Source organism: Cavia porcellus, unplaced genomic scaffold, assembly GCF_034190915.1.
Source record: "Cavia porcellus strain 051 isolate PalLab524CR breed Dunkin Hartley unplaced genomic scaffold, mCavPor4.1 scaffold_27, whole genome shotgun sequence".
Lineage (NCBI taxonomy): Eukaryota > Metazoa > Chordata > Mammalia > Rodentia > Caviidae > Cavia > Cavia porcellus.
Genome location: NW_026947510.1, coordinates 2038743 through 2057332, shown reverse-complemented (window position 1 = coordinate 2057332; position 18590 = coordinate 2038743). Strand labels below are relative to the sequence as shown.

At 37.7% G+C, this 18590-nt stretch overlaps 1 protein-coding gene across 14 annotated transcripts in view; it reads left to right on the top strand.

Moving 5' to 3' along the window:
- Parp11 (poly(ADP-ribose) polymerase family member 11) overlaps positions 1–18590 on the top strand; it is a 111527-nt gene that overhangs the window by 11656 nt on the left and 81281 nt on the right. The window contains exons 2-3 of one of the 14 annotated variants that reach the window (XM_063237705.1): positions 8148–8220; positions 12743–12801. The exons of 4 other annotated variants lie outside the window; for them this stretch is intronic. Coding sequence is in view for 4 of the 10 variants with exons in the window: in XM_063237707.1 (XP_063093777.1) it covers positions 12365–12403; positions 12743–12801 (98 nt within the window). In the remaining 6 variants the exon portion in view is untranslated. Of the gene's footprint in view, positions 1–8147; positions 8221–11799; positions 12404–12742; positions 12802–13531; positions 13782–18590 lie in introns of those variants that run through there. 9 more of the 14 variants (XM_063237704.1, XM_063237707.1, XM_063237706.1 and 6 more) reach the window with 9 other exon arrangements.

The window sequence follows — 18590 nt, the reverse complement described above, 5'->3', positions numbered from 1 at the left end:
TCTGTTCTGAAGATATTACAAGGATAATTAGGATGTTAATCATTATGGTAGCTTAGATGAAATGGACATATTTGTAGAAAAATACAAATTACCAAAGCTTACTTAAAGACAAATACTAGGAAACTGAGGTAGGAGGATTACACTCTGGAGTCCACCCTGAGTAACTCTGACTTTGCAAGAACCTGTCTCAAAAAGTCCCTGAGATGTAGCTCAGTGCAAAGGCCCAGGTTCAAATTCCAGTACCACAAAGAAGGAGAAAGAATAGATAACATAAATAATCTATTATCTATGAAAGAATTTACATTTGTGAAAGTTGATTTCAAAGGAAATGCCAGGCTGGAGATAAAGCTCAGTGGCACAAGCACCTGCCTGGCAAGGTCCTAAATTCAGTTCCCAGAAAAGCAAAACGACAAAAATTCTCAAAATGCCAGGCTCTCAAGGGTTCATTGCTTAACTCTTCCAAATGTTTAAGGAGGAACTACAGTAGTATTAACTATGCAAAGTTCCCTAAATTGGACTTCATCAAATTTAAAAACATTATTAAAAATGCACTCATAGAAGATTGGACAGGTAAGGTAAAGACTGGAGAAGATAATGATAAAGCATACATGTCTTGGACTCAATTCTGAACTCTCAAGTTACACATACACAAAAAATTTTTAGAAAAAAAAATCCAAACATAAACCTTAACAAAAAAACCCCAAGTATATAGAAAGTATATAAAGAGACGCTGGGTATTATTACATAGAGAAGTACAGGTTGAAACCATAATAAGCTCATATTACATATTGATTCATCCACAACTTGATGAGGATGTGCAGCAAGTGGAACTGTCATACACTGCTGGTGAAAATGTGATGTGGGAATCCACATTATGAATATCAGGGATTGGTCAGCCCCCTAGTATGCCTATAGAAGAGTATAGTGAGGGATAAAGAAAGATACTTTCAAAGTACATGGGGGTTGGGAGGTCAGTGCCTCAAGATGGGCAAAGACAGTGACACTGTGAGCTAGCTACTACTTATTTGGTGCACACAATAATCAGAGTATTGGATGAACTAGAGGGTAGTTTTCTTATGCTGAGAAGGGTATAACATTGATGAGTGTCACTTCAGATGACTCAGAAGGTGCCAGTGATCTTAAGCTAGTGTGAATCTTACGTTGGTAGGATGGTGGGGAGAGAAGGCAGGTTAGTAAGAAGTTCGCACTTCCCACCAAGTGAAATTTTTTTAAATTACTGCTTGGTTCTCAAGAATCAGGATGTCTTCAGTTGTAATCTTGCCCTGAAGTATCACAGCATCATAGTACTGTTGAAACCTTGACTGTGACCAGAGGCAAATGTTCCCAATACCATAGCCAGCTCACAGGGCAAGATACTGGGCCTTGGACAAGCCCTAATGACAGCTTAAATATGAAATGATTTTTCCCAAAATATCATACAAAATGGCCCTCAACAGGAAAAGTTTATCAATTGCTTAGAAATATAGGCACATCTTTCATAATATGCTCTCGCCATTGAACTCTTAGGCTCTTTGGTATGTTACTTACCAAAAAAGGAAATGTATGTCCACAGAAGACTTGTATACAATGTTATGACAGTTTTAGTTACAGTAATAAAAGTGGAACACAACCTGGAGTGTTCATCAGTAGGTGAATGGACAAACCACGATGGCTACAATGGAATACTAGTCAGCAATAAAATGAATTAACTCTTGATATGCAGGGTCGCATGAATGAATCTCAAAATGATCATGTGCAATTAAGCCATTTTCATTATGAAAAGGTTGGAGTTTTCTTTTTCTGTATGTATTGAGTGATTCTAAAGTATCTTGTTGAGACAAAATACCCAGCACCCAAAGTTAAAAAAGAAAAGGTTTATTTAAGCTCACAGCTTATAAACATTTCATTCTATAGTTGGCTATGTACAAGGCAGCACAACAGAAGGACATCAGAGGAGAAACAGTCCATGGCAGAGCAAGCAGGAGACAACCAAGCAGCAAAGATGCAACAGCAAACCTCCCATCTAGGATACAAACCTTTTGGGTGGTGCCACTCATATCCATGGGGATCCCATTATCCACACCCAGAACTATACTAGACAAATTTAGTTATCAACACCCTTATTCCCAGTATCACACAACATAGATCCAGTCACCTTTGAAAAATCTCGCCTATGAGTGAGCGCATGAGGCTTTGGGTACATCTGCATACAAACCATAATGATGTTTTCTTTTTTATTCTATTAATAGGCATATATCCTAGTATGCTGAGATGGTCATAACCAGATACTACAGACTGGACAAAAGCACTAGAAATTTATTACTCACAGTTCTAGAGGTTAGGGGATTAAAGGTCAAGGCACTGACAAATTTAGCAACTACTGAGAACCTTCTTCCTGGTTCGTATATGGTTGTCTTCTTACTGAGTCTTCATATGGAATATAACACAAGAGAGTCTCTTTCATAGGTTCACTGATACCATTCCTGAAGGCTCTGTCTTCTTAAGCATTTAAAGAAAAAAACCCATCTTCAAATATTACATTTGAAATTTCAAGTTACAGATTTTGAGAAGACACACATACACAGTTTAGAGCATTCTGCCTCTGGCCTGTCTTAAATTCATGTCATGTCATGCAAACTCGATTCATTTCATCTCAGTCACTTTCAATATTCTTGTCACATTCTAGCATCAGCTTGGGAGGATAAAGTGTGATTTTTGTTATCAGATAAGGGTGAGAATCGTTCCTCCTCAACCAAATCATCTTCAGGGTCCAACACAGTGTGGCACAACAGGGGAACACCACAGAGGAGAAACTGCACGGCAGAGCAGGCAGGGGGCAAAAAGCAGCAAAGCTGCAGCAGCCAGCTCACATGTTACGTGGGTTCCATCATATAACCTAGAATAAGCATAGCTTATTTAAAACAAAAACCACAAAGCAGTCTTGTGTAATAGCTGAGGCTGGCCTGAAACTCACTGTGTAGTCCAGGTTGGCCTTTACGTCAACCTCTTCACTACTGGGATTACAGGCATGTGCTACCATGTGAGGCTGGTTTAAACATTGTTCCAAATGGGAGATAAAAATGAAAGGGCTAACAGGTTTCAAGCAAAAACGGTGATATCTTAGGACTGGTAAGTAATCCTATTTGACATGATACTCTGCCTTCCAGGCCTACTGGATTTGGGTGGTGATTTTTGAAAGAGACTACCTGGCTTTTTGAAAGCAAGATTATCTTTTGAACTGAGGATGAAACTCTGATTCTGATTCTTCAGGAATCTTCTTTTGTCTTGAACACAACATATTTGTAGCTGAATAGCTGTACGGTGCCCTTCCGCTTGAAAAAGTCTGACAGCAATTTGACCACAACTTTCTCAATTCTTCGCAATATGCATAAGTTGCAATTTTCTAAACCTGTGACTACCAGTTCTTTTTCCTAACAGTTCTATATTTAAGTCACTTCTGTCCTTTCCAGTTTTACTGTAACAGTAAGAAGAAACTTCTTCCTCTTTACTGAGATACTTTCCACAACAAAATAAATACCCATTTTCATCTTTTGTAGCTTCTATCTTCCACAAAACTCCTAGCTTTGTAAAAGAGGTTGCCTTTTGTCCAATGACTAGTAATGTCTCATATTTTCATCATGTCTCATCAGAAAGGCCTTTTGATTTCCACCTCTGCTGACATTTTGTTCAGGGATACTTGGATAGTCTCTGAAAAAACTGAGCCTCTGTATAGCTGTCTTCATTTTCTGGGCCTTTACCAGAATCACCTTCAATGTGCCAAACATAGTAATGTAGACTTTTTGAGTATGTACCTCAAATTCTTCTGGCTTGTACCTGCTGTGCAGTTCCCAAGTTCATTCCACATTTTAAAGTATTTATTATACCTCATTTCTAATACTTCTTTTGTTTAAATTGATTGCTCCAACTTAGATATACATAATGATCACATTCATTATAGAGAATTTGTATTTGTTCATGATATATATTAATTCCTCTTTTTTCCATTCCCCTCTCTTTAAACCCCTCTTCTGTCTTTATTTTCAAACCTGTGCTTCCATTTTACCGTTCTTTTCTCATTTCTTTCCTTCCTTTCCTCCTCCCTCTACCTAGTTCCCTTTTCCTTTTGAACAATTTCTTCCTATGTCACTGTATCTGTTATACATTTTGGTCCTTATTTACACTTTAAGTTTCTCAAACCTGAGAGATGATGTAATATTTACACATGTGCACCCAATTTGTTTCACTTAGGAGTATGATCTCAAGGTGCATCCATTTACCTAGAAATGTCTCAGATTTACCCTTTTGACTGAGTTGTACTCCATTCTATAAAAAATACATCTTTTTAAAATCCATTTACAGAGTGATGGGCACTTGGATTGTTTCCAAGATTTAGTTATTACAGACTGTGTCATTACACAAACAGTGTGCGTATATCACTGTGGTATGTTTTAAGTTCTTTTGGGAAGATACCAACAAGGGGAATAGCTGGGTCAAGTGAGGCTTCATTGTAGATTTTTGAGGAATGTCCACACTGATTTCCATGGTGGTTGCACCAGTCTACACTCTCACCAACAGTGGAAAATGGTTCTTTTTCCCCCTACAGTCCCATCAGCATTTGTTATTGATTGATTTCTTGATAATTGCCATTCTTTCCGGAATGAAATGGAATCTCAGCAATTTTAATATGCATCTCTTGAATGACAAGATGATTATTTAACATTTTTTCATATATTTGCAGTTCATACTTCATCTGACAAGTGTGTGTTCATTTCAGATGCCTCTTTTTACACTGTATCTTTTAATTTAGGGATCTTATTTTTTTTCCAATTCTTTATATGGTCGAGCTATTAGTCTTTTGTCTGAGGAATAACTCACTAAAATTTTTTCTTATTCTGTGGGTTGTCTTTTCAGTCTGTTGGTGATTTCTTTTCTATGCAAAAGCTTTTTAATAAAATGAGAGCCCAATTGTTGATGTTTTGTAGTATTTCCCGTGCAGTTGAGGTTTTGTTCATGAAGTCTCTGCCTTCACCTATGTCTTCAAAGAGTTCTACCTATTTTCTCAACCAAAGAAGACTTAGTGTTTCTGTTTTAATATATAGATCTTTGATTCATTTTTACTTTAGTGCATGGTAAGAAATATGGATTTAAGTTTTCATCTTTGGCATGTGGAAAGCCAGTTTTTCCAGCACTATTTATTAAAGAAACTTTCTTCCAGGGAATTGTCTCCTTTCTCAAAGATAACACAGCTTAATGTGTTTGGAGTTTTTTTCTGCATCTTCTAATCCATTCCATTGATTCTCAGATATGTGTTTTTGCCAGTACGATGGTGTATTTTTAAGTCAGGAGTTGTGGTACCCCTTTGCTTGTTTTTGTTGCCCAGAATTACCTTTGCTATTTTAGGTCTCTTCTGGGTCCAAATGAAATTTTCTCTAGTTTTAAGGAGTGTGCTAATGGTATTTTGATTGAGAATACGTTAAATCTGTGTAACAATTTTGGAACAATTTTTTCATTGTTGGTTCTTCTTACCCAAGAAGATATCTTGGGTATCCCAAGGGATATCTTTCCCTTTCTTTTCCTTCTTTCATTCTTTTCTTTATATATATATCTCTCTCTTCCTCCCTTCCTCCCTCTGTCTTTTCTTTTCTTTTTTGAGACAGTCTTGCTAAGTAGCCAGGCTGGCCTTGAACTCAGAGTCCTGCCTCAACCTCCCAAATGCTGGAGTTGCAGGTGAGTACCACTATGCCTGGTTTCCAGTTTCTGATATCCTCGATGATCTCCTTTTTCAAAGAACTGAAGTTTTCAGTGTGAAGACCTTTTACTTCCTTTGTTAGTTGATTCCTAAATCAGTCAGTCAGTCTCTTTTTCTTTTCTTTTTTCCTTCTTTCTTTCTTTTTTGATGCTATTGTGAAAAGTGTAGTTTCTCAGTGAGTTTGTTATGTGTACAAAAATGCCATTGATTTTTGAGTCTTGACTTTGTATTCCGCTACGTGACTGAATTTGATTATTATTTCTAGAAGTCTTTTGAGGGTCTTCTATGTAGAATATCATGTCATCTGCAAATAATGATAATTTAACTTCTTCCTTTCCTATCTTTATTCCTTTTATTTCTTTCTCTTGTCTAATTGCTCCAGCTAAAGTTTCCAGAACTATATTGAATAGGAGTGGTGATAGTGGACATCCTTGTCTTGTTCCTGATTTTAGAGTAAAAACTTGAACTATTCTTGTATCTCTGGGATTGATTCATTTTGATTTCATCCTTTTTATTCCTAATTGCTTGAATTTGAGTCTGTGCTTTCTTTTTTTTATATGGTTGACCACAAGCATCAATTTTATGTAAGCTTTCAAAAAAACAACCCTTTGATTCATTGATTCTTTGTATTGTTTTCTTAGTCTCAAATGCGTTAATTTCTGTTCTGATCTTTACAATTGCCTTCCTCCTACAAGGCTTGACTTGTTCTCTTTTTTTAGATGTTTGAGATTCTGTACTAGTTTTGTTCATTGGAGCTCACTCTGTTTGCTTGATAAGAGAATTTACTGGTATAAATTTCCCTTGAAGGACTACTTTAATTGAGTCCCATAAGTTCCAATGTGTTATATCGGTGTTATCATTTAATTCTAGATACTGTTTACTTTCTTCTTTAGTTTCTTTTTTCTTTTTTTTTTTTTTATTTAAGAGGAAAAAGAGAAAAACACAAAACAAAACAAAGCAGTGTAAGGTTACATATAATACAGAACTACAAAAAAAGCATAACAGTAAGAAATCACCTGTTAATAGATTACATATTATCATCTTGGAAATAGTTGCTCAAATCACAGTATCAAAGAATACAAAGTAGACATTCAAACAGAGAGACTACAAACAGCTGTGTTCAATGATCCAAAAACATTAATATAGTCAGCTATTCAACATCCCTATACACACTTGCTGTTATATCCGTTAGAGCTCTTTTTTCCCCTTCCTCTCTTTTTACAACAAAATTTACACATTTTAGATTTTATTACTCCTTAGTTCTTATTACTTTTTGGGGGGGGAGAATAAAGTCAAATATGGCAGAACAAAGCTGTCAGTGAAAACCAAGGATAGACTTAGCACATGATGTAGAACAGAGTATACGGTTATTAACAATAGTTATCAACGTTGTCTCTTGTTTCCTTAAAAAGATTTGTCTATCTCATTAGATATTATAAAGTTGGACAAAACAGTAGAGAACAAGACCAATAAAACTTAGACATTGTAAACATTACAGGACTTCCAAAGGAGACAATAGTCAAACCAGAATGGGCATCTTAGTGAATCTTACTGCCTTCAAAGTAGTTGCCTATACCCTCGGACCTGATACTATCCCACAGAATGGAACAGAGTCTAATCAGTCAAAACAAGATCGTGGGAGCATTACAGGACTTCAAAACAAGTTAATAGGAAATCGAAAAGAGTTACTATTATATATCCTAATTTTTTAAATTTTTCCCTTAATTAAAATAAACATAAGAAATAACTAAATAATTTTTTTAAAGAATAATAGTTACCATAGTGTCTGTCTTTTTCCTTGAGATATTTGGATAAAACTTCATATACTATAGCTTCAAATATTTCCATATCAAGAAGCCCGGAATAAAGCCTTTCTAATTAATAAGTGAAAATTTTATAAGGCTTCAAGGCCACATAATGGGGAATCATGATTGCCACATATTTTCATATATTTGAATCATTACTTACATTAGGGAAACTATTCGGTATTCACACATGCGAGATTGATTTATTTCACTTATGAGTATGGTCTCAAGCTGCGCCCATTTATTGATAAATATCTCAATGTGATCCTTCTTTATAGCTGAATAATATTCCATTGTATAGAAATACCACAACTTTTTTATCCATTCCTCAGTTGATGGACACTTGGGTTGTTTCCAAGATCTGGCGATTACAAATTGTGCTGCTATAAACAATTTCTTCTTTAGTTTCATGTGTTACTCATTGGTTGTTCAGGAAGGTGTTATTTAATTTTCTTGTGTTGATGAAGTTTTCATGGTTTCTTTAGCTATTGATTTGCAATATCACTACACTATGTTAGGTAATATGCATGGGATGCTTTCAGTTGTTTTGCATTTATTAAGCATGTTCTGTGAACTAATGTGGTCTATTTTAGAGAATATCCCATGTACAGCTGTGAAGAATATGTATTCTGATGTGGAGTGGAACGCTCTGTTGACATACAGTAGGTCAGTTTGTTCACAGGTTTGTTCAGTTCTTATATTTCATTGTTGATGTTTTTGTCTAATTGATCTATTTGTGACAGTGGGGTATTGAGGTCCCCCATTACATTTGTATTGGTGCTCATGTGATTTTTGTATCTATTAATATTTGTTTAATATAGCTGGGGACACTAGTGTTTGGTGCATACATATTTGTAATTATCTCTTCCTCTTAACTTGTTCCCTTTATAAAGATGTAGTATAGTAGTCTTTGTCTCTCTTAGTCTTGGCTGTGGTACCCTCAGATAGAGAGGGCCCAGAGCTGTTCTCAGTCCCATTTGGCTCCTCCCAGTCCTCACAGCCTCCTCAGTCCCACCTCCACTGGCAAGTCGCTATCCTGTCACACTTTTTGTCTTAGGGTAGGAGTGGTGGTGGTGATGGTGCTATTTCCATCAAGGAGACAGGCCAAGCCTGCTGAGTCTTCCTTCAGTCTCTCCAGTGAATACAGTGCCAGCCTTCCAAGGCTGTTGAAATCCTGCATGCCTACATCCCTCACTCAAGCCATGGTTTGCAGGGCAGGAATGGTCATGCTCCAGTGCAGTCCCTCACCTTATTGCCATGGGTTCCAGTTAGCTGCTAACATATACAGAGAGAGACAGAGACAGAGCGAGAGAACTGAAAGAAAGCTCACAGCTCAGAGCAGTTTGGTCACTAGCCCCTGTATGTGTCAACAAAATTTTCTGCCAGGCTGCAGCATCCTTTGCATGGAGGAAGGCAAAAGAGACAAGAAGCCTTATATCCCAAATCTGTCCTGTGTTGTTTCAGTTAGCTGAACTTTTGCAGTCCATTAGTTTCTTGAAGACTTCCCAGTATGGTAGTTCTTGCTTGGCATGCAGGCAGCAGTGCCACTGGCAGCCTTGTGGGCTGATTTACCATTTTATAAAGTCCTATGTCTATGTCTTGTATAACCTACGAGTCTTTTATTTCAGATTGATCTTAGTGTCAGGATGTATGTCCCTTCCTTTCTTCTAATTATCTGTGCTTTTAATTTTCTTTGAATGTCTCCATTGTGGTTCCTCCTCTATTCAGCTGTGTCAAATCTCTCGATACCAACTTCTTATGTCTTAATTAATTTGAGCTTCTATCATAAAGTGTCATAGAGTGGGTGTTTTATAAACAATGACTAGTTATTTCTTATAGTTCTAGAGGCCTGGAAATCCAAGAACAAGACTCCAGTACATTCAGTATGTGATGAGGCTGGTGTCTCTTGTAAACTTACCAATCCTATTCATGAGAGCAAGTTCTTGACGTAATCACTTCCGAAATACTCCAGCTCTAAATACCATCCCACTGGGGGTTAGGATTTTGGTGTATGAATTTTGGAGGGAAATTGTCTCAGTTACTTTTCTCACTGCTGAGATAAAATGCCCACCACCCAAAGTTAAAGGAAGAAATGTTTATTTATAGCTCACAGTCTATAGAAGTTTCAGCCCTAAATAGGCTGAGTCCAAGGCAGAATGGCATGGCTGACAGGCATTGCAGAGAAGAAACTGTTCATGTTGGTAGAAGGTAGCAAACCACAAGGGGTGACCACAGCACCTTCTATCCCTTATATTTTATCCAGACTACTTAGGGTGGTTAGCACTCACACCCTTAATCCTAGTGTCCTTGATCCTAGCACTGCACCATCAATTCCAGCATCACACACTCTAGATCCAGTCACTTTTGGAAAAGCCTCACCTATGACTACAGGAGGCTTTGGAGTTACACCTAGACAGAAGTCATAATATTCTATCCCTGGCCCTCCAAAAACTCATGTACGTTTATTTGTGGAAAAGGCATTTAGTCCTTCTCCAAACGTTGCAAAGCTCTAACATTTTCAGCATTGCTGAAAAGAGCCAGTCTAATATCTTTTCTGAGATTTAAGACAAACTCTTAGCTGCAAGCCCTGTTACAAATGAAAAGAAAGTTAAACATTTCCAACATTCCAAGGGCACAAGATAAACATTTCCATTCAAAAGTTACACGTAGAGGGATACAAAGGATTGAGACTAAAACAAATCCAAAATCCAGCAGAGCACATTTTAAGTCCTGTAGTTCCATGTGCAGCATCTGAGGCAGTCTGTAGCAAGATGTGAACTCCAAAGGGATTGTGTGGCTCTGCCCCTCGTAGCACCACTACTGGTTGTAGCTCCCATGCCTTGTCTTTTGGGCCAATTCCTGTCTTGTCTTTCTGCCATGCTTCTCTGCCTTGGATCCAGTCTGTTTTGGGCTGAAATTTCTACAAACTGTGAACCAAAATAGACTGTTCCTCCTTGAAGTTGTGAGGTTGGGTATTTTGTCCTAGTGATGAGGAAAAGAGTAAGGCAGATTTTAGTACCAGAGATGGAGGAGGGTCATTGTTTTAACACTACCTGACCATTGTAGTTCAGAACCCTTTGGAATTGGTTTGTGGGAGCAGTTTGAAAAGGTTCAAAGATGCTAGCTGGAGAAGCAGCCCTAGAATGCTATAAATAGCTAAGGAAATTCTGGTTTAGGCTCAGAAAACCAGCATGTCAATAAAAAATTAGATGGTAAAGGCCAGGTTCAGACCATGTCAGTTGAGAAGAGGAACTCCATTGGCATTTGGACTCCAGGCCATGTGGTTATACTTTGGAAGAAAATTTGTCTACATTTTGCTCATGTCCTGAGTCTTTGTAGGAGCTGAGATTAGGGACAGTGTACTAATTAATCTGGCAGAAGAAATTTCAAGTTGAAACTGTGGCATGGGTATTATTTAGGGACTTTTAGCCAGCTCTTTGTTGAAAATGAAGAGTAAACAGGACAGCTGAGTGATCTTAAAAGTTTTGAGTTTCACTCAGAGGAACCCCCTGTAAAACTGAGACCTGTAAAGTTGAGCAGAGGAGAGACTGTTTGCTGAAACAATTAAAAAGAGCCTAGGACTTTACATGAGGACCACAGAAAGAATGTCTTGAGGACATGTGAGGAAATAGCAAGATTCTACCCTTTAGTTTACTAGGACTAATTTGAGAAGAGAACCCAAGGGCTCTGTTCAAGAATGGCTGACTAGAAATTTGTTCTCCAGGATTCAATTCATCATGCTTAGCCATGTAGGCACCTGGAAACTATTGCAGCCATGATGCAAAAGGACTTGGCTACTGTTCCAGCTACAGCAGACCTTGACATCATCACATATTAGTTTCATGTGCGTACAGAATGCAGAAGTTACAAGATCATGGAGGCTTCTGCCTATATTTCAGAAGAAAGCCTGGGAGGCCAGGCAATGTGCAAAACTGTGAGAATGAAGCCAGAAGTGCAGTGGAGACTCCAGGAAATTGAGAAGCCAGGAACATGAAATATCTGAGGTAAATTATAGGGAGTGAGCAAACCCAGTGCAGGATAAAGACCTTATGGGCTATAATCACCAGCAGTAGTATAGGGGCAGGGCTTCTCAAGCCCTTTGGAATTCATATCTCCTCACCACAACTTCTCCCAGGTGCTGGATATGGACCAACAAGATTTAATATGTGTCCTCATGGGTTTAGGTCTTACTTTGGCCCCATTGGTGTCTACCCTCACCATTCCTCTTTTGGAATGGGAATGTTTGTCTGTGCTCTTGTATATAAACAACGTTTTAACATTATTTTTGATTTTTACAGGGGCTCACAGCTAAGAGTTTGACTTAAGTTTTTAAGGGAGACTTTGTATTTGGACTTTTCAGCAGTGCTGAGACTGTTAGGTCTTTGGCAAATCTTAGAGACTAAATTCACTTTGCATAAAGGGATATGGATGAATCTTTAGGGGTCAGGGCAGGATGTTACAGTTTATATCTGCATATCCCCTAATATCCTCATGTACTCATAGATGGGGCTTTTGGAAAATGATTGGACTGAGCCAGGGATATAGCTCAGCAGTGTAAGCACCTGCCTCACAAGCACAAGGTCCTGAATTTGATTCCTGGTACCATAATAAATAAATAAATGAAAATGATTGGATTATGGGATTTATAGCTGATTTGCCTGAGTGGTGGGATGTGGTCAAAAGAGGTGAGTCATTGAGGATGTGGCCTACCATGTATCTGCCTCCTCAGCCCCTCCCGTAAGTTCTGCTTCCCCACTGCCTTGATTTGTGCAGTTTTTTGTCTGCCATTCCTCTGCCATGCTGCTCTGCCATGGAGCTAGCTGTCTGTGAACTGAAACCTCTACAGACTGTGAGTCCAAATAAGCCTTTTCTCCTTTAAATTGTGGGTGTTGGGTTTTTTGTCCCAGTGACAAGGGAAGTGACTAAGATAAAATACATTTTAATTCTTTTTACTTCCCTGTTCTTCCCTCCCTCCATCTCTTGGTTCCTTTCCATTTGCAAAAAGTCTATCTAATTGGTACTGTAAGCCTCATAGAATGAATTTAGAAGTCTTTACAATACTGTTTAAAGCATTAGAATTAATTTTTTTGTTGAATATTTGACAAAATTTCCTAGTGGAACTATCTGAAACTAGACTTGTCTTATGGAAGGTTTGAAACTGCTAATTTGATTTCTTTGTTTGCCTTAGATTTATTCAGATTTTCTTTCGGGCATTGATGATGAAACCCAGGGACTTACACATCTTAGGCAAGTACTCTACCACTGAGTCACACTCCCAACTTGGCTTTTAAAATTGTTTTAGCAATTCTTTCATCTTGAAAGTTGCCAATTTTTAAATAAACTATCTAAATTGATAGTATTAGTTGTTCATAGAATTCCTTTATAATTCTTTTTAGTTCTGTAAGATCATTAGTAATGTCTTTATAATTCTTTATTTTAATAATTTGGATTTTTTTCAGTCTAGATAAAAGTTTTAATTTTTTAAAGTAAACTTTTGGATTTTTAAAAAAAATTTGTTTTTTTCTACTCTCTACTTCTTTTCCCAGTTCTAACTCTTATTTCCTTTCTGCTGCTTGGTTTGGCTTTAGTTTACTCAGTTTTTCTTAGTTTCTTTGAGGTAGCATGTTAGATTACTACATTTTTCTGCTTAATTAATTCAGGCATTTATAACTAAATATACCTCTAAATACTACTTTAGCTTCATCTTATAAGTGTAATACGTCATATTTTTATCTTCATTCATATAAATATACTTAAAATTTTCCCTTTATAACTTATTCTTTCACTCATTGGTTATTTAGTAATGTGTTGTTTAATTTCATATATTTATGGATTTCCCAAGTTTATTTTTGTTAACAATCTAGAATTGAATTTTATAAGGAAACATACTTTATATGATTTCATTCTCTTTAAGTTTTTCAAAATTTGTTTTATGGTACATTATATGGTTCAACATGAAGAGTGTGTTCCAATGAGTACTTGTGAAGAGTTATATTCTGCTTTTACTATGTGGAGTATTTTATAGATGTCTCTAGTTCTGGTTGGTTTCTAGCAGTTGCCTCAGTCACTTTCTCATCGCTGGGACAAATCACCCAGTAACCGTAGTTTAAAAGAGAGATTTATTTTGGCTTATGTTTTCAGGGTTTAGCTTCAAGGAAGTACTTGGTAACAGGGCCTGGGCAAAGGAGAAGTGCTGATGTCCTGAGGACCAAGAAAGAGTGAGAAAGGTGGGAAACTCACTGGACCTTTCTAGGGCTTGCCCCCAAGTGACTCCTCTCTGACTCAACCCTGCTTCCTCACAAATCTGCTAGAAGGCCTTCATGAGTCAGTTATCCTCTAAAAGCCCCCCTGTGACTGCAGGAGGCTCTGTGGGAACATTCTGGATCCTAGAGTATCAGGGTTCTTGGAGTCCCCTACGTTCCCGATCATTTCTTTGCTGATGTTTCTATTTAGTATTGAAAGCTAGTATTGAAATCTCCAAGTTTGGTGAAACCTCTATCAAAGTTAAACAAAACAACTTTAATAAACATTTCTGTGAGAGCAGAAGAAAAACAAAAGCACAGTAGTGTGCATGCACATAATTGGAGCTCTAGGGCAGTCCGTTATGAACATATTTAGGGCATTGACTTAGGGAATCTGCAGTTAGAGGGAAACAGCAGTGGAAACAGAAGAGATTTTCCAGGATGCAGGGTGTGGTGATTTCTCTGAAGTATTTATGAAGCTGATCAACCGTAGCTTGCAAGGCTTCAGGAAAAGTAGTTTTAATTCTAGTGAACATTTTGGAACATTAGACCTGTAGTTAGGAAAGACATCAGGATACATCCTAAATTTCAAGTAAATAATAATATCACAAAAAAATAATGAGCAGGACCAAAATTTAGTAATAAGTATATCCCAGTTTCTTATGAAACTATATTTTTTCTTTATTTAGGCCCTCCAGTTTTTATTAATCATAATAAGATCAGTTTATAAAATGTTTGTTTCATATTTTACAAGCCACGTACAGCAAAAAGAGATGGATTGTACACACTCTAGTTGTTTTGCTGTGACTCTTAAAGAATATTATATTTCACTTTTTGGAAGGCCTTGTACAGATAAGAAACCAAGCCAAGTGTCACTACCAGTTTAACCTGTAATACCCAGTAAATTCTTCTTCTCAGGTTCCTTTCTGTTATAAAGTGATGTAAATTAGTTAGCTTTATTTTGAGATGGAGTCTTCTGTATTGCCTAGACTGATCTTAAACTGCTTTCAGTCAGTCTTCCTGCCTCAGCTTCACGAATGCTGGGACACAGACTTGTGCCACCATGCTTGGCTGAAAGTGATATTCTTTACTTTCTACAAAGCCAGGAAGCCCATAAATTAGTGATGATGAACCTTTTAGAGCTTTCTGTGATAACAAAGAGTCGGCAGTAGTATGCATGCCATAAGTTCACCACCACTGCCCTAAGGAAATTATGTAAAGTTGCAGACCATTTTCCCATGGGGCACTCATTGGCTTCATAATACAACTATTATTTTTGAGCTGTTTATTTTTCCTTTTAATTCTATGAGTTTTAAACTTCATCTGTTTTGTTTAGTGTTAGGTGCATATGTGCTTGCAACTGGTATATCTTTATGGTAGGTTGACGTTTTATCTCTAATAACTCTTTTTTTAAAAACAATACTGAGGATTGAACCCAGCACTTTCGCATTGATCTACATCCTCAGCCCTTTTTTAGTTCTTATTTTGAGATAATAGTTCATTGTTGCTCAGGCTGGGATGGAATTTGTGGTCTTCTTGCCTCAGCCTCCTAGAATCCTAGGATTATACTGCATTAGTTAATCTTTTTGATTTAAAATCTGTCTTGACTAACATTACTACATTTTAGCCACTTGAGGTCTTACATGATTATAGTTTGCATGATTTATAAATATTTTATCCTTTTTTTTTGTTATTTTTATCATTGGATCAAAGGTATATTCCTGTAATTGGCTTATTAGATGGACATTTTATGAAAAAAAAAACTAACCTGAAATCTGCCTTTGAATGCATTAATTCACCACTTTTAATGCTACTTAATTACATATTACATTATTTATATCTGCCATTTCACTTTTTTCTACATTTTTATGGTTTTTTTGTCCCTCCCTTTATACTTTATTACCTTGTTTAATTAAGTGAATGTTTCCTAGTATTACATTGTGATTCCTATGACTGTTACTTGCATTACTGAAGATTGAACCAGGGGTCTTTTTGCTGAGCTACATTCTCAGGACACCCCACCACCACTACTTACACTTATACTCTTTTTTCTTTTGAGACAGAGTATTGTTAAGTCACCAGGTTGCCCAGACTGGGTTCAAAACTGTGATCTTTCTGCCTCAGCCTCCTAGAGTTCTGCAATTATAGGCACATGCTACCATACCCAGCTTCTCTTAAAAATTTTGAATTAGTACTTGGAATGTGTATAGTAAGTGGTTGTTTTAGGGCAGTGGTAATGGAAAAGAAATTTTAAAACTTATAACCTGAAAGTACATTAAGAGCAGAAAAGGCAGGCCTAGTCCATTTATATGCAGCTAGCCTTGAGATTCCGACTCCAGCTGCAACTTTTATGATAGACATAACTCAGACAGAAAGTACATCTTGTTGTGCTAACTTGCTTCAAGGACAGACTGGCTCAGTTAAAAGACCATAATTGATTCTTCCTGCTCACCCGAGCCCCTGACCTTATGAAAACTCCTTCAACCCAGAACAAGTCTGCTTGACAACAGATGATCCAGCCTATATAACCAATTACAAAATACCCTGCTATCAGCCTTTTGTACTTCTGACTTAAAACATATATAAATGTCTGTTTAACCCCAAGATGTAGCTGGTGATTTGGAAGTCAGTTTTCCCCAGCCTGCTAACGTAATAAAGAGTTGCCTTCCAACTCCTCAGTACCTGCATGTCTTCCATGTAATTTGGTCCTGGTTTTCACACATTTCTTGATGCACTGGCTGGAAAGACACTGTGCTGACCCATTTGAGTATAGGCCTGCTGACTGTGCCAGGGACTCACCCTCTGACCTGTGGAGGAAAAGGCATAACCTCTAGTCCTTTACTAGAGTAGTCCAGGATGGGAGCCCCTGTGCAACAGCAGTGATTTCATTGGATCCTAAGAAGATACAAAACACAACAAGGTTGGGCCCTCAGATAAGGTAGGAATGTCCCTGGGACATTGTACCCTGGGAATGTCCCTCAGTTAGCCTCTTCATTGCAGCTTGTCTGTTCCATTCTCTTTGAGGAGGAAGTGAAGACCTAATCAACCCTCAAAGGCTATGCTAGCAGCCCATGTTAATCAAGACAGTTGGCTTCTGTTTCAAGTTCAGTTAAACTTCACCCCAAGTTTTGGGGGCAAAAAAATATTAACCTCTGAGTGCCTGCTGAATGATTGTGTGAGTGTTTTATATAAGCGATGTTAGGCAACATTAGCAATAGGTTGTTCCATCTTGCTTCATAACAAAACCACCCACCCAGCAAATTTAGAGCTACAAAACTTGATTGAGCCCTAACCTGTGTTTTCATGTTGCACCACCATTCAAGGGCATGCTACATATGCTACAAAGGGATAGGATAGAATCTAATTAGTTAAAACTTATAATTCTGGGCTGTATCTTTCAAAAATTCTCTTTAAAAAAGCCTTTTTTGATGATTATAAAGTTAAAATGAAACCAGAATGACTCTTTTCTTAAACAAAACTGCCTGAAGAAAACTCACTCTTCCTGAAGATTCTTCCCCGACAAATGTATCATCCCTTATCAGCCAGTCTTCTCCTCTCCACTCCTGGCTGTACTCCCAGCCAATTGGACTAGTTCCAGCCACCAGTCCTTCTGTGCCACCTGTTACCATGTTGGCATGCTTCTCCATCCCCAACTCTGGGGAGTCCATTCAGTTATTGCTTGCATTCTGTCATTCAGACCCCCTCACCAGACCCTACCTTCTGCTGTACAGCTGCCCTTACCTACTTACCATGGTCAGATGCTACTCGATGCCCACCTAACAGGCCCACTTAATCTTGATTTTAAAAAAATGACCCGCACTATAATGAACAAAGATAGCTTAACTTTAGTGCACCAGGATATACAAGTGATCTCTTTGTAAGTTGGCTTCCTCTTCAGATAAAGCCTTTAACAGATGCTGAGTACATCTTGTTCATAGGTGGAAGTAACTCTATTAAAAATGGACAGTGTAAGACTGGCTATGCAGCTATCACCACTGAAGAAGTGCTTCTAATAGGGCCTCTTTCCTTAAAATCGGTCCGCTCACTGAACCAAACACTGGGCATTCATACAAGCCCTCAACCGTGCAAAAAATAAAAAGGTGAATACACAGTTTCCAGATAAGCCTTTGCCACAATTCATGTTCTTTGGATGCTATACAAGCAGCCTGGCCTTCTGACAGCCAAAGAAAAACAAATTAAAAATAAAGATGAAATCCTTTAGGGTCCGGTTCATCCATTCCACTTTGCCAGCACTTTAGAGCCTATAGGCAGTGCAGACATTCCATTTGGTTTTTAGTTCTTTGGCCAGCTTCTGGGTCATCTCTGTTACAAACAACAGTCTATTGTTATTGTCTATAGTCATAGCAACCCATATCTATGAATTTTTTAATAATATGCTATATTCTTTAGAGGCCTTTCCTGTCTTAGTGGGGAATGTATCCGGTCATCCAAAATAAGTACAGACAAGGACTAATAAGTATTTGCACCTTTGATATGGCTTAATTTCAGCAAAGTCTATTTGGAGATCCTCTAAAGGAGATACAATGACCATATGTAACCCTAGGATATTTATATGGTAAAATAACCCTGTTCAGTATCATATATATTACCTCAGTGACACTGTCTGGGCCTTAGACCACCTGTTCATCATCTGAGTTGACCACACTGGCAAGGTGTAATGCTGTTACATATACAGAAGGCTTTTATTCTCATTATTTGGGTTGCAACTTCCAAGGTTTCTACCAACTGTAGGCTCTCACACCAAGAGCCCTATCTCAACTGTTCCAGACCTGT